Here is a 16,708-nt window from a genome sequence, read left to right as displayed (position 1 = left end):
GTTTAGTTGTTCGTGTCAGTGTGTCAGTCTAATGAGAGCTTTGTGGGGATATCAGCTCATATCAGGGTGTTTTGGGCTTGTTAAAGAGGAAAAGATGGGAAAGAAGAAGCAGGAGACACTGCAGGTTTCGGATCAGCGTGTGTGTGTGTGTGTGTGTGTGTGTGTGTGTGTGTGTGTGTGTGTGTGTGTGTGTGTGTGTGTGTGTGTGTGTGTGTGTGTTCATGACCGTATGTACCTAGAGAATGATTGAATTACTCAGGGTTAATTAGATTCTGTAGTCCACAGCAATGGTTCACATACACACATACACACACTCACACACAGGGACATCCTTCAGAGGGGCTTTTTCAGGCTTATTGCCTGCGGCGTTGTCATCCGTGTATTAGTTGAGATATTTTCTGGGAAGCTGTGTGGCGCTAAGCAGAGTAGAAGACAGTCAGGAAGGATTTATTACACATTTCTGCTGCTTGTTCAGCCACTCCGGATCAAAATACTGCCGTTTGCGGCGGCTTGCTAAAGGTTAAAACTATGTACTTTATTGCTAGAGGAAGTGTGTCCAAATATTGTCGAAGCCACCAGATATTGTCGAAGCCATCATTGCACGTCAGCTGAAATACTTGTGTTTCCACTTCGTGCATACCGCAAAATACTTTACCTTATAAATAAAGAGGCTGAATGACATTTTAATGGCCACTGGAAAATCGGGTGAGACGGTAAAGTGTTTTTGCTGCATCTAGCAGAAGGACACTAAAGCACGAGGCAGCTGTGCTGAGTGTTTGAGCAAATCAGTGCACTTTGCATTGATTGGCCGATCGGTCGGCCTCGCGCAATTTACTTCATGCCATTCAAGGGAGATGAGTATACAATTGTTCCCAGCAATTAAACTGAAAATGCTGTTTGGAAATTCAACAATGTATTTATGGGTCTGCACAGGTTTACTGAGAAAAACTGCATGCTGTGTAATTGCATTTGCAACTGTGGTGCTGAATGGCGAGGATGTGAGTGCAAACAACTCAGCCGTTTTCTCATCCAATACGTCAATGTCGTTTTACTTTGAGCTCCAGCGTTGCGTGCCTCTTGCAGATCTGTAACATTTCAGCCAAAGAGTAAATAAAAAGTTAATAACTCCATGAAAACGCTGCACCAGTGATGCTGTGTCACACCACTGCTGAGCGGCTGGAACGTCACTATGTGAGATCGTTGTGCATGTATAATGGAGCTCCTCAGTGCAGACTCACCCATTTTCCACCTACGTCTAGCCCTAATATGTCCCACTGCTCTCTGTGTCAGCACTGGTCTGAGTCACATGAGCTTATGGTATCATTCCAGTATATCTCCCAAAGAAACTCACTTTAAAACATTTTTTTGGGTCAAACTTTACATGAATGATAAGCTGAAGAATGTATTTAGTTGTTTTCATGCGAGGAAAAAAAAAGGACAGAATGAGTGTGAAGTGCTGCCTACGTCCCAGAGTGGTTCATGCGGGCCTAGGGCTGTTTTCCCAGTTTGAGAAACAATTAACCAGTCTGGGTTTAGTGGGCATTATTAAGATTGAGAATTTCAATTTAGTTAGTCTGCTACCTGAGTGTGACATGGCAAATTAAAAACAATATCTCGCCACTTGCCAGCCATCTGAAGTTCTCCCGACACATGTTTAAACAGTTATTTCGGTGTTATCTTTAATTTCAGTGGTCACTGGGGGTACATGAGCTTGCCTGTCACAAATTATAAAAACTGAATAAAAAGTTTGCTGACTTTGCTCCAAATTGAGAGCAGTATCTCTCTCTCTTTAAATGTTTCCATTGGTACTCTCGGCTTAGGCGGTAGAGCAGGTGATCTAATAGTCGGATGGTCGTTCGATTGCTCGCTGCTATGTATGTGTAATATTTGTGAAAGTGATGTATGTCATCACTTTCACACTCACACTCTGATAGCAGCATCCTATCCCAATTCTGAATATATTTGTGGCAAGTTATTAATCTTGGCCTGACAGATCCGGTGGCCTTTGTCTTTTACCTGGACATGAGACTCTTTTCTTTCTTTCTTCTTTAACATTAAGTTTATTAGAAGTCTTTTTTACCAGGTCAGTCTCTGTCTCTCTTATGGAATATAACATGCATCTTATTTTTTCATCCGAGCATCTTTTCAGAAAGGTCTGGCTTCCACCTCAGATGCTGTTGCTTCTTCAGTCTCTCTTGTAAAACATCTCTAGGCAAGCATATTTCCTTACGTGGCGTTGTCCTGATTAACAAAGAAGCGTGAAAAGTGCATGTGCACTATTTGATTTCAATTATTTTGATTCCTTAACATCCACTAAGTGGTAAGAACAATAATGTGCATGTGTCATGAATCCAACTGTAAGTTTGCAAGTGCACTTATTTCTTTGTGTATGTGGCCCTTTAAAAGGATTCAGTTGTTTTCAGTTGCACTGTATGGCACGTTTATCTCTGCGATTTAGGTCTGAGTCATTTTGCGTCTACGCGGAGTTTAAAGCACACTGTGCATGCACGACTGTAAATGTGTGTGTTGATGACGATATTAACATGGATCGGGTCTGATGTAACGGGAGTTAACATTCACATCAAACAGACTGTTAGATTATGGCTGTAGAGAATCCGTTGATAACGCAGAGTGTGCGTGTGCTTGTCTGGGAGAGCAGTGTGTTTGCAGCTGAGTGGGGTAACTCAGCACAGAGGGAATCCTTTCTGATCTTGAACGCGGGGAAAAAATCAAACCCTACTTTCTGTAGTTGTCGTCACAACTCAACTACTTGCTGCCGCCATTTGTAAAAATGTGTTTTTTCCTGTTTGTTCTCGCTCTGTTCTTTTCTTTGATGAAAAACATAAACCATATTTTGTTTAAATCAATAAATGAAAATTAATTAAATTAAAAAGGTAAGGTTTGTGATCTCATGCCCGATGGGTCTAACAACGTTTCTGTGTGTCTTTTTGTGTGTAGAGTACAGTCGTTTCGAGGCAAAGATCCATGACCTGAGGGAACAGATGATGACCAGCAGTGTCAGCTCCAGCTCCACGTCTCTCCGCTCCACACAGAAGCGCACACTTTACGTCAGGTACAACACAACACATGCGCGCACACGTGCACACACACAGGACAGACAGAGGTGACTGATTATCCAGTGTTCATCAATGTGGCACAATCATTCGAAGACCTTATCTCAGCTGTCTACTGTGTGAGGTTATCACATCTGAAATCACAATTAGATGTGTGTGTGGCACAGTGTTACACTCACACATCCACCAGCCTGCCACCTCTGTGAGCGTCCTTCTGTCCTCGTGTCATTCTTGTCCTTGCCCGCCCGATTCCTCGGTTCCATCTTTAGAGCCCAGAAGCAGTTTCAGCTGCAAACCAGCTCCACTTTTTGATGTCCTTTCTTCACAAGAATCACAGTCTTTGAAATATTGATTAAAACCCTGGGTCGCTGGGTCCACATAAGTCACATTGGAGCTCTTGGAAGATCAATCACGTAGAAAGCAAAGACAGGAAAAGCAGCTCTAATGGCAACACTAAATGAGGCTTTAGGAAGACAAGCATTTTCTTTTAGGTTACTTCAGTTAAGCTAAAACAGAAAAAGCATCAGAGAATGTGATCAAAGAACAAATCTGTGAATATCTATTTGACTTTTGGATTAAAAAAGCGATGCTTTCTCTAATCATGGCAAGAGATGTCAAAGAAAGAGAAGGCACAATCGATCTTTGTGCATTTCAGTAGGCTGTGCCACTGGCTGATTAAAGACCAAGCGTAACATTATAATGAACATCTTCCAGCTGAAATGCCATTGAATGTTGCTGTCTCCTGTATATTTGTCACAGTGTCACTTAGAACAATTCAAGCTTTCAATATTAAAGAGTTTGATCTCAGGATCAGGAAGAAGAGCCTTTTAACTGGGACAAAAAAGGAGAAGTGTTAAAAAGGCTGAATGGTTTTCATGTTTATAAATGCTTTTTCATGTCTTTCTTAATCTACTAACTCAGGTCTGTCAAGTTTTACAATTTTTTTTATACAAACAGTAAAATATCCTGCACTTCTGTATTTTTCATGCATTTTTTAGCTCAGTTGAAAAAAAAAAAACGGATCTCAAAATTGAGTGTATTCTAGACGAAAGGAATATCTGACTTGAGCTTTGTGCAAGTGACCTGAAAGGAAAGAGTGGGTGCAGCTGGGATGAATGTCACCTTCAATAACGCACTCTCTCCGACGAACACGCACTTTCTGATCAGACGGAGAGAAAGAGCGTTGCGTCAGAGTCTAAACTTGGAGCTACAGGCCAAAGGTCGCAGTCAGCTATCGGGGAGCTGTAGACCAATAAATCAAAAAGATTTATCCCACTGACTGATCGTCTGCTTCATCTGACTGAGAAACACGCTGATTGATCCCCTTTCTATTTAATTATAAAACCCTTTAAGATTACTTTTCTCGGTTTTTATTTCATAAAAAATTGATTCCTTACAGCAAGATGCTAGAGGACTCTTGGTGCTTCTGCCTCAAATCCCCCCTCATTAAAACAAATCCTCATACTGAACTATATATCCAGTGGCTCATTATCAGGAAACATGGCATTGCAGCTGTTTGACATCATGTTTGTTAAATTTTTAAGTAGTTAGCCACAGGCATGATTATCATTAGCATAAATTAAGCGTGCCCCCATCCACTGTTTTCATTTGGCTCAGGCTAAAAGTGAGGAGAAATGTCCACTGCTCACTTGATTAAATGATTGGAAGCCTGCATTAGAATGTCTTCTACCAGAGTGCACCTAAATTAAATTCTGCTGTGGAAATAAACTTTTAACTATGTATGAGGGGGATGGCCACCATCCATTTAGAGGGCTCTTTCTCAACAAAGTTAGACATGAATGAAACTGAGAGTCTGCTGCATGTTGTTGCTTTAACGAGGCATTGCATCGGCCAAGCAGTGCTTTCTTCTTAACATTACCTAATTATCCTTGAACCCAAAGTACAGATAAGGCTGATGTCATTAATCACGAGTCTGTATACTGAAAAAAGTTCAGTTCTAACCTGATAATAGTGTCATAAGAAATGATATCACAGTTCATCGTGACATGTGAATGATACAAATCACACTTTCACTGTACAAAACCCCAAAGTTACAGACATTATATGCATGTTTCCATAATAATTATCATAATACATATTTTAGGCCACCACCTCGTCAGTGTTAACGACAGTCTTCCTCCAACTCTTTTCAAAATCAGGATCTTTCACGGTTGCAGACAGTAATGTAATAACCCCTCCAACAGCCCACGTGCAGCATAAATCACTGTCGTGCAAGAACTTCCTATATCTGGAGACTGCCCAGAAGTGACCAATCAAATTGCGCTGTGAGACTGGCAGCTGATTGGTAGAGCTGAGGATGTCGGTGCATGACAGGCTTTGCGTGTGTGTGGGGGGTACTCTGGGCTGCTGCCGTGTGTACGTGTGTGTGTATACAGGATCTGTGTGTGCATAAATGTTGTGTGTAAAAGACAGGCTAACCTTTCATCAGAGGAAATGTCACTGAAACAAAGTGACATACTGTATGTGCAGCTGTGCCTTGCATGAAAGGTGAGCATGTGTCCTCTCCTCCATTCTTCTTCTTTCCTGCCTCATTTTACATTCACACCATTATGGTCTATTTTAAACACAGCCTATGGTTCAGCAGTGTTGTAATTGTATATCTCACTGCGGAAAGGCTCAGGGGTTGCTGCAGTAAAAAGATGATGTCCTGTCTTCATTGAAGGTATAGAGTTTATTTTAAATGTCTGAATCCTTCGTTCTCTTTTTTATTGTTTTATTTTTGTATATTAGAAAGATTCTCAGTCAGTTGTCACCTGTTGCTGTCCATATACTATATGAAGATCATTTTATTCTTGCTTGGGTCTGAATGTGTGCACTGAAAAATCAGAGCTGCGTCTGCTGAACTGAGTCCTGTTGCAAGCATTTTAAAATACTGCATTTTAAAAGTCCTAAAACTGAGTGTTATAGTTTCAAAGTTTATTTTATTTTATGGCTTTTTTCAACCTAACATAGTGACATTTAATGTTAGAATTCATTTTCTGCTGAAGGCTGTGGGAAGGATAGTTGTATGGTTGTATATGTTACAAAGCCCTAAGGCAAATTTTGTATTTTAGGCTGTACAAATATTGCATTAATGTACGCTCAGGACCAGTTATGCAAATAGGTTTTTACTACCACCTCAGTAACTCCTGTGCCCAGATGTTCATATATTTTAAAGTGAATCTCAACATAAAATCAGATTTTTTGTGAGAAAATGGAGAAAGTCAAAAGTATTTTTGATAATCTGAGAGATCTGTGAGTATCATTTTAACATTCAATTCAGTTTTATTTATATAGCTCCAGATCACAGTGAGAGTTGCCTCAAGGAGCTCTGTATTGTAACGCGGAGACAGTAATATGAGAGGAAAACAGGAACAATCAGAGGATCATCTATGAGCAAACACTTGGCCACAGTGGGAAGGTAAAACTCCCTTTTAACAGAGGAAACCTCCATCATAAGCAGGCTCAGGGAGGGATGGGTATTTGCCACGAGCCGTTGGGGGAGAGGGGAGGAAGACAAATACACTGTGGAAGAGAACCGGAGGTTAATAATAACTCATGATTAAATGCGGAGAATAAACACATGCACAATGAAAATGGGTGAGTGAAGAAGAAACACTCAGGGAGGGTTCAGGCTCACCTGATCTAGCCCTATGTGCTTAATCAGAAAGTAAAGTCTAATCTTAAAAGTAGAGATGGCATACCTTTTCTTTTGGTGTTTTAAAGAAGAGGGGCTTGAAGCTGAAGGCCCGGCCCCCTATTCGACTTTAAAATATCTTAGGAACTACAAATAAGCCAGCACCCTGACAGAAAAGTGTTTTATTGTAGTTATATGGCACTAAGAGGTCTTTGAGGTAAGATGGGGCCTGATTATTCAAGAACTGTATGTGAGGAGAAGGATTTGATTCAGGATTTAACTGGAAACCAATGAAGAGAAGCTAATATGTTAGAAATATACTCTTTTTGACCCACTCCCTTGGTGGTCTGGGGTGGCTTGGACCTGTGGGGACCTTTGCTGGGTACCAGACGGTTATTGGGTGCCTGGAGCCCTGGGGCCCTGATCTTAGTTTGTACTGGGGTGTTTGGCCTCTAGCAGGGTCAGCTGCCCATCGCCTCTGGTCTTCTGGGACTCTCGCAGATATCACCGAGATCTGTGGCCTTAGGTCTTCCGTAGTCTTCGGGGACTGCGGAAGATTCGGTTCTCCTGGATCCATCTCTCTCTGCCTCCGGCTCCTGGGGGAAGTTACTGCAGCTTTCCACCCTCATTTTCAAGTGCATTTCATGACAAAGACACATACACACTCACAATCGACACTCTCTCTTTCTCTCTCACACTCGTACTCTCACACACACACACACACACACACACACACACACACACACACACACACACACACACACACACCCACAAGAAGATTGTTGATTTATGTACCTGTGCATTTTCGAATGTTTGTGCTCCAGGTGTTGTATGTTTGTTTTTCTTACAGATGCGGCAGTTGGCGATGCATTATGCATTTCTATTTGTATTACGCCTTCCACTACACACCCGCCCCCACCCCTTTTTTGTCTCTCCTGACTCTCCTGCCTTAGACATTGTCATACTATATTCCACAAATAATGTAAAACTTGAAATGACACAAATAGAAATAAGAAGAAATAAACAGCTAAACTCTGAAAAACGGGGATTATTTAAAAAAACAAAACAACAATATGCTGTTGTTCTACTTCCTCCTCATCATCATACAGTGCATGCCTGTTAGGAAACATGATTGAGGCTGTTACATGTGCTGCTGTAATGTCAGTTAGATGGTAAGCTGTTCTCTCTTAGCTTTGTGCTGCAGAATGTTAATGTCTGTTATCACAAGCATGCAGTTAATGTTGTGTGATGTTGTGTACCGCTAATCTACATGTGAATGGGGGTTTAATTTAATTTGGCTGTTTCGCCTTAGACAGCAGTGCCACACAGTGGTTTTCACCTCTGGAAATAAAGTGCACATGTGCAGTAATTCTATATGAGGATTCATTGGAAAGTTAAACTGCAGTGCTCTTTGGACAAAAGTCTGCTGGCTGTGCAAAATCTCTAACACAATGGGGGTGTGTTTCTTTTACAGACTGGTTACAGTAATTCATGTGTGCTTCCCCACTGGACAAATTCCTCAGAGGAATTCAAATGAAGTAATACTGAGAACAGGTCATTGATTTTAGGGGCACAGGCACACAATTTAGGCAGTAATCGGATCACTGAAAAAAAAGCATTTACATGGTATGTAATGTTGAAAATGTCCACAGGTTAACACACACACTGTGGTATAATTGCAGTCTGTTAGGTGGCTACACACTGCTACACGCTGCAGTAATTAAATGTGTGTCCCTTCCCTCGAGTAATTAGATTTCAAAGGTTCTCATGTACGAATAAACTGACTGTAATTGAGAACTTGTAACTGATTTAACAGAATTATATTTACATAGCTGCGACTTTAAAAACTCTACACACCATCCATCAGTGTAACTTGGTGGCTGCAAAATTAAGTGGGATGTGTTTTTTTATTGTATGTTATATTTTCTGCTTCTAGTTGCAGAAAATATCTACTAATTAAAAAAAAGTACTTTATGTTTACAGCTTGTGATGTTCTTGTACCTTGTGATGCCATTTAGAATACCTGACTTTCCTTTGACTTTACGGGAACATATCTAAATATCTCACTGTACAATAGCTCCCATTACAGCAGATCTATAGGCTGCATGTGGTCTTCTAAAATAATTTTTTAAACACTTTTATAGAGTTTCTTCTGATTTTTCCTACAAAGATAAAAACGAGTTCATGCTTATCATAAATATAATAGTGAGTGGTCAGTTTCTATACTTCCATAACCTATCATGACCATAGCTTAGCATTAAAAAATATGCCTGCTTGTAGAATAGTTTATACAGAGGTTTATATAATTATACGTCTATAATAAGTGATTGTCTTGCAGTAAATATCAAGTATCACAGCATCGTGCTACCATCACTGTCACAGGGAACATATTGTGTTTGATGATCACTGTACACAGTTTAAACTGTCTTTAGGTTTAATCTAATCTAATTATTGCTGTCACCAACAGAGCAGCTTAACTAAAGCTTTTGTGCCATTACAGCTAATCAGCGTCACCCTGAACACTTTAGCGATTTCACCTGCAATCCTTCTGCCCTGCTCGGAGTCCTGGTAGACAGCGCCTGTTAACTTATATTACAGTAATACTAATGCAGGCTGTCACTTTTTAGCCTCCACCTAAAATTAAAGCGCTCAAGTCTTTTCTTTTATCATCTTGATGTATCGTTAAAAAAGCATGAAGTGCTGTGTTTTTGTACTAATGTCAGGCTCTCTGTTGGCCTGTCTGTGTCTCTCTGTCTGATTTTCTTCTGTTTCTCCTTCTCTGTCTCTGTTCTGTTTTATTGATGAAGGCAGTAGGGACTTTAGGGGATGTTGGTTATTTCAGCTCTACTTCCGTTGCACACACACACACAAACACACACGCATACATGCTGGCCTACTTTCCCAGGTCTTTTCCCTCTGGATGCATTTGCATCTCTGTGGTCACAGAGACAGACTACTACACACACATACACACTGACACTCACACAGACAGATGTGCACAACTTCAGACACAGACGCGGTGCCATGTGCTCCAAGACAAGGTCATAAATTAGTAATTAAAAAAATAATTTGTTGTGTAGAAAAACAGTTCTCAGCTGTTTTTCATCTTGTATTTATTGCAGCACGTCTTTCTGCTTCTTCTGTTTAGAAAAAAAATCTAGTTTCAAACTTCAAAATGAAATGTATATGTCATCAACTAACCTGTCCTCCAGCAGAATGGCTTGTCACGCTGAAGCTGAGCGTCTAACTGCGTGCGTCATTTGTTTTCCGTCCTCCTGCAGGGCCTTGTTTGACTATGATGGAAGTGCTTCGGATCTGAGCGTGCCCAATCAGGCCCTGCCCTTTCATTTTGGGGATATCCTCCACGTGAGCAGCGCCAGCGAAGAGGAGTGGTGGCCCGCCCGTCACCTTAGCCCCCCGCCTCCAAACTGCCCGGAAGTCGGGGTCATCCCCAGCCGCCGGAGGTCAGAGTTCAAAGGGTTTCAGATGGGAGCGGGTGGATGGTTTTATTGATTTTTGTTTTAACTAAAGTAGAGGCGTTACATTTGAGTCTGCCCATTCCCTGCTCACATAACAAAACACTCGTCTCACCGTCATAAATCAATCCGTTAATTGTCTAAAAGCCTTGTGGCTGCTACCTGTGTACATGTAGTATTTCATTAGCCCTATCTCCACTACAGTATCCACAATAGGGAAGTTAATACTGTTGCTCAGTGGGGACGATGCAGCTGGGTTAGGTGCCAACCATAAGTGTCCAGTTATATAATCGGTTTCCCATGAGTTCTTCATGCTTTTTTTTCATTTGTCTTTTAAATATGAGGTATTTTGCTTGACATGAGATGAAAAATAGTGGCTGTATTTATAGTAGGAAGGAAAATGATGCAGTGAAATCTAGTTTTGAATTGTCGCTATCTCCTAAAAGTGTTCACATTTGAATCTTTGTTCAATACAAATATTGAATGATAACTCTTACACTTATATTTTCTTTCTGTTCATCAGTTACAAATCTGAATCTGACTCTTTTCAGAATGCCTTAAAATGAAGTATTATTGAGTTTTTCACACATACAGATTAAATCAAATGAAAATGAAAACAGTCCAGACCAGAATGAACGTCAGTGTGGTCTTCGGTCATTTGATTAGCAGAGGCATACTATAATACGAGTCTGTCCAGGCGTATTGTGATTGGACACTATACAGCAGACCCTGGAGTCAACCATAAACCTTTACAAAACTAATTAGAAAACTAAGAAGACTAATAATAAAACAAACAAATGTGTTCCTTTTCATCCACAGAGGTTTGTTCACATTGGCACCTTTCCGTGAGGAATATCAAGGTGGAAGACTGTATCTTCTTTTCATGATTTACTAAATGGGTTTTTCTTTTATTTGTTTGTTGTGGCTCAAAATAAAAGAGACAGAGAAAAAAAATCTACTTAGTTTCAAGGTGTCATCCCATTCTGAGTTAATTTGACGGAGAAGTGCGCCACATACGAAGCGCTGGACCAAACGCAGGATTTCAGCTCCGTGCTGTTTAAAATACAGACAGCTTGGCAGCTGTTTCCTGGGGACAGCTTCCGTGGTCGGAGATTCATTTTCAAATTAGCTTCAGTTTTTACACCAGAGTGTCGTTTTTGTGTTGACTCATATCACTGCGAGCATCATCATTATGAAGAATCTGCTGAATGTAATCCTCTGGTGGAAATATATGCCAACTTTCCTTCCTTCTACCTTCTCCACTTGTTTCGCCCTGTGGAGGAGGTGACAGACAGATGTTAGATTTCTGAGGTGCAAGGAGAAGACAATTTAAGACAAGTCGTTTTACCATCCGTGACACAGAGGGAGGCGATGACCAGGGGCAGAGGGATGTGGAAAGTGATGGAGTGTAAGGAAGGGAAGTGAAGGAGTGTTAGAGAGGAAAGAAGGGATTCAAGGTGGCAAGGAAGAGTAGGAGTGAGTGAAATGAGCGGATTGTCACATATGGGTTTGACAGAGAGGTATTAATAGACTGAGGTGTTAGAGCAGAGGCTTGAGCATTAGGGCTACGCAGATAACTGTGTTATAGTTAAAAAAAACACAGCCTAGAAACTAAAGTAATAGAAATTCATATATTACAGGCTATAGTTTGAAAATTGTTAAAGATGTTAGAATATGTCTGCCAGAGGATTAGATATTACCAACTATCTGACTGCAGGATATTAAAAATGATAAGCTGGATTATGTGATATTAGCATTAGTGTTATGATGAAAGGTAATTATTAAAGTTCAGTCAGTCTTTTAATGTAAGCTGTGTTCGGCCTCTGATATAACTGTATTTCCTGGCTTATCCCTGATCATCCCTCCTGCTGCTCTCCTCTCTTCTTTTCCATGAAGGTCTCTTTATTCTACTCCTCTTTAACTTCTTGTCTCCTTTTCCTCTCGTCTGCTCCTTTTCTTCTTTTTTTAATCTTGCTTCTTCTCCTCTTTCTGCTCACCTGCTCTGTTTTTTTCCTCGTGCCTTTTTCCGAGGACAGTTTTTAGAGATAAAGTTAAGTGTAAGCATGCTCTTATAAAGATGTTGCTTATTTATTGACTTCTTATGAAACCTTCCAAGCCATTATCAGCATTCAAAGAACAGGATAACCCAAAGTTTATCTTTAGTTATCATTGCGATGTTCTTTTTTGTTCTGGTTTGTCAGTGACAGTTGTCGAGCTGTTTACAGACATCAGGGGGCTAAAAGCTGTATTACATAAGACTTTATACAAAGACACATCTGGCTTTTTTAAATTAAAAAAGAAAGCTAAGCAGCAGAGAAACGGGTCCCAGGGATTCAGCTTATTTGAAATTCTAGAGTTGGATGTGATCGCCAGCAGGAAATGGTCCTGCACAGGAAGTGACAAAGCTAAATTTAAACTCAGGAGACAAAAATGTCCCCACGCCAGGAGCAAGTGAAGCCTTCACAGGGAGGAAATGCCTTTTACACCCGAGTATGCTGGGGTGTTTCGATGCCGTCTCGGTCTTTTATTCCCTTGCACCTGTTTTAAGGTGATCACAGTCTGTTTAGATTAATGGACACGACCATGCAATCAGCTCTTCGCTGTCAACTTACATAACATCTGGATAAGTGCACAAAATTCCCTCTGCTTCCTCTCAGTGCTATTTTAAACCCCCGTAATCTCATACTGATGCTTAAAGATATACAGTTTCAAAATTCCAATAAAGTAAGCTGCAAAATTACTTTTCAGATGAAGTGATATTTTGTGGCTTCGTTCGAATCATTCTTTCAAATCCATAACAACTTGAAACACTCGTTGTGAGGTTAAATTAGTTTTACAGTTTCAGGGGCTAATTGAGCTGATTCGCTGTCCATATTTTTTTCATCCTCTCTCTGCATGCCTCCTAACATTTGCACCCGTCTTTTGCTTTATTCACAGGGCAGAAAAGAAGGAGAGGTCGAGGTTAAAGACAGTCAGAGTGAGCAGGTCTCAGGACAGATCAGTGAGTATCAACGTTTGTCATGAATCTTAGAATTGAAACCAGTTCTTAATAAAGGAAAGATCACAGCTTATGTTACGGTACACTCTCCTAGTAAGCTGTGATCTAAAAGTGCTCGTCAGTATAAATGTGACACAAAGATCAGGATGAACCGTTTGCTCTCATGATGCCTGTGTACGTTTCTGTGATTGGGTCATGGAGACACTAAAATCACCTGCTGATGGGAAATTTCCAAACACACTGGCTGACTTTGTAGGTGTTGAACATAACAGTAAAATGTCAAAAGAAGTAAGAAGCAAAGCTTGAGCTCTTTATTCTGTTGAAAAAACATGACATCAAATGTCTTATTTTAATTTGGTTTTCTTACTTTGAGCAGTAAGGTGGATATTGTGTTGGTTTAAGAACCGTAGGTCAGATGAAACAAAGCAGTTGGTTGGTTGTTTTCTGACAGTTGGTAGATTGTCAGCTGAAGGTAGACATCCCCAAAATATGATGGTTTTTTTGGTGTTTGTTTTTTAAATGACTGAATCTGATTACAGAGAGGGCACAATGTCAGGCTGTACTTGTGTTGAATATTTTGTGCGCAGGGTAATTGTAGAGAATGTACTGTTACACTGTAACTCTCCGAGTGAGAGACTCTCTCCACTCGGAGAGTTACATATTCCATATGTGGGAGGTCGTACCCCTTAGATATGGAGAGATATGACAGAGAATGGTTTTCTCTCTAAAGGCTTCAGCAACATTTGGAGCACGAAGAGCAACTTTATCGTGCTGTTATGAGGTCATTGGTGTGACCTTCAAATAGTACAGATGTGTACACATCTAAAAGCAATGTTGTGCTTCACTACAGGCACAGAGAGGCACAACAGCTTGTTATTTCCTCCAGTCGCATCAAACATTTGCTTTTACTCTCAGAGAGTAAGAGACAACAGCTATATCTAGTGGATATAACAATCACAATGATTTTCTGTTGGTTTCTGCACAAAGAAAGGAGGCTGGGTGTTTGAATGGATCCACAAAATTAAAGTCATCTGATTGCCTGCTGTGTTCGAACAACCATCTATGGTTTCTTCAAACCACAGCAATGTTAAACTTGGCATTTTTACCTAAAACCATGATTTTATCTCAAAACTAGACGAGGGATTGCTATTCCTGAACTTTACCAAAACTCAATAAGGACTGTTATTGCTAATTTCCAGCTGATTAATTTCATTCCAGGACTCAATTAAAGGAGATTTTCAGAATGCAAAGCTAAAAAAAAGGATGTAACTAAAGCTGCTTCAGGCTGAGTTCAGCTGTGTCACTATTTAAACCTTTGGTCAAGAGTAATACAAACATCTAAAATTTCTAACAGAATAGGCCTACTGTAGCTAAAAAGATAATAAGGGGAAGAGCAACAATAGCTGAAACTGACTGCTGGATTGATTAGTAAATGAGAGAGGGGATTGTGTTCATTTTAGAATATTTTAAACTAAAGGCTGTAACAAAGGACGCTTTTCAGAGAGAACTATAGGCAATGATGAATGGTACTGTTGCTGATATTGATATAGTTTAACCTTTTGTTATTTGATAGGTTGTCTGTTTATTAATGATGAACAGTTTTTCTGGCATCTGGCATTACTTTAATAAAGTTTAAGTTCTTAATTGGCCCTAGAATTAAAAAATCTATTCTTTATGGAGCCTTTAAACCGCATTTGATTTGTAGTTCAGTCAGTGACTGGGTTGGCTACATTGCCCCTGTTAGTGACAGTCACACCACCTGTTAGTAGATGAAGAGTTGCAGGGGTAAACCTTAATTAAAAGTCAAACTACAGAGAGTGGCAGTTTTTTTCTCCTGTTTTTATGTAGATATTTGGGACGAGAAAAGTTTCAGTCTGAGTTCATAGGTGAGGCAACAATGTGACTTTATTCACACTTGACGCAGTGTGATGCTGAGCGCTGACACACAGGTTTAACACAAGCTATTGATATCACTGTGTTGTCAGCGCACACTCTCACTCTCCCTCTGTTTTCTTCACACTGTTTGAATCAGCAACGCTGCAATCAGCAGCTCCGTGTGGTGAAGAGATGATAATTAAAAATTGCCAAGCATGCAAACACACACACACACTCTCACACACACACACACACACACACACACACACACACACACACACACACACACACACACACACACACACACACGCGGTGTATACCCTGGTGCACTAACACTGTAGTTATTCTTGCTCTCTAAAACTTTGGGTATATGCGTTCGCAGTAGAGACCTCAAAGCTTTCAAATAGGTTTCTGTTGATAATAGTCAAAATACTGCTGGAATAATTTTCAATATGATAATTAATTGTCTCTTTACCCCCCCCCCTCTCTCTGTCTTTGTAGGATCAGGATGATAAAGGTAGGTATTCTCTCTCTCAGTGACACCTGCTGGTCAGCACATATAATTCCACCTCTTCTTAAACCTGACCAGACCTAAACTGTGTTATGTTTCCAGTCAGAGAGGAAGTAATAGGATGCAATTAAATATAGAGTTCTTTACACACCTAACATACAAAGTCTGGAGCGGTACTCCAAAAACCAGTTGTTCAATACGAGTCCACCTTAAAATAATAGTCAGTCGTCCTTAAAATTTCACTCATCCTTAAAATTTACTCTACAAAGTTAAAAAAAAAGTTATGTTCAGCTAAATGTCTAAATGTGCATTTGCACAGAAGAGGTCTATGACTAGTTTTACTTTTATGCATCAAGAAGGCGCATTTAAATGTCCAGTATGAATATTTACAGCAAGCAAAAGCTATTAGAAAATGAATACTGACATCTGAAATGTGGAACTTGCCCACATTCGATGGTTCTTGATAATAAAGGTTTCTGTTAATTTCCAAAAGCTACAACATTGATAATTTAGTTCGAGTCTATAAATAAGCACAGACAGGCTCCCTCAGAAAAAGTGCAAGACAACATTAGTGTGCCTAAAATATGCATGGTAATCTCCTGAATGTTTTATTCAATTTAATTGCCCATTAAATTGCTCAAACTCTAAACTTTTCAAGCTTCGTCATGAGTTAGCTGTGAAACTATTCCACATCATTTTCTAACCCTCAAACGAGCAGAGCGAACTAAACGGGCTCATTGGAGTCTGTTATGCCTCCTTATATTTTAGAGGGGAATATTTTTTTAAATAGCTCTTTTATCATGACAGATATTTGTAAGATTGTTGGGACTGCTTTTTAAATATTTTATGCTCTTTATCTTAGAGTATGAAGCTATTTGAAGTGACTGTTGTTGCGAACTGGCGCTGTACACATTGAATTAGTATGATAAAAATAACCAGTGTTTAATTCAGTCATGGTTTTCAGAATTTTTTTATGCTAAAAAACTAAAATGTACAAACAAAATTGAGATATTATTTGTGTTTTTCTTATTACATTCCAAAATGTCATTGTTTCAGTAATGCTAGAAAATAACCTGTTTAGCTTTTTTTCCTTTTGTTACTTCAAACACAAATTACCAAATTAAATCAAAAAAGCGT

The 16,708-nt window shown here is 39.9% G+C and overlaps 1 protein-coding gene across 6 annotated transcripts in view; it reads left to right on the top strand.

Moving 5' to 3' along the window:
* LOC116336356 (discs large homolog 1-like protein) overlaps positions 1-16,708 on the top strand; it is a 119,897-nt gene that overhangs the window by 95,694 nt on the left and 7,495 nt on the right. For all 6 annotated transcript variants that reach the window (XM_039601292.1, XM_039601291.1, XM_039601290.1 and 3 more), the window contains 4 exons: positions 2,959-3,073; positions 9,993-10,175; positions 13,125-13,188; positions 15,562-15,577. In XM_039601292.1, coding sequence (XP_039457226.1) covers positions 2,959-3,073; positions 9,993-10,175; positions 13,125-13,188; positions 15,562-15,577 — 378 coding nt within the window. The remainder of the gene's footprint in view (positions 1-2,958; positions 3,074-9,992; positions 10,176-13,124; positions 13,189-15,561; positions 15,578-16,708) is intronic.

Source organism: Oreochromis aureus, linkage group 17 (genome assembly GCF_013358895.1).
Source record: "Oreochromis aureus strain Israel breed Guangdong linkage group 17, ZZ_aureus, whole genome shotgun sequence".
NCBI classification, from domain to species: Eukaryota; Metazoa; Chordata; class Actinopteri; order Cichliformes; family Cichlidae; genus Oreochromis; species Oreochromis aureus.
The sequence above is the reverse complement of the archived record's forward strand: the minus strand, read 5'-3'. Positions and strand labels throughout refer to the sequence as shown.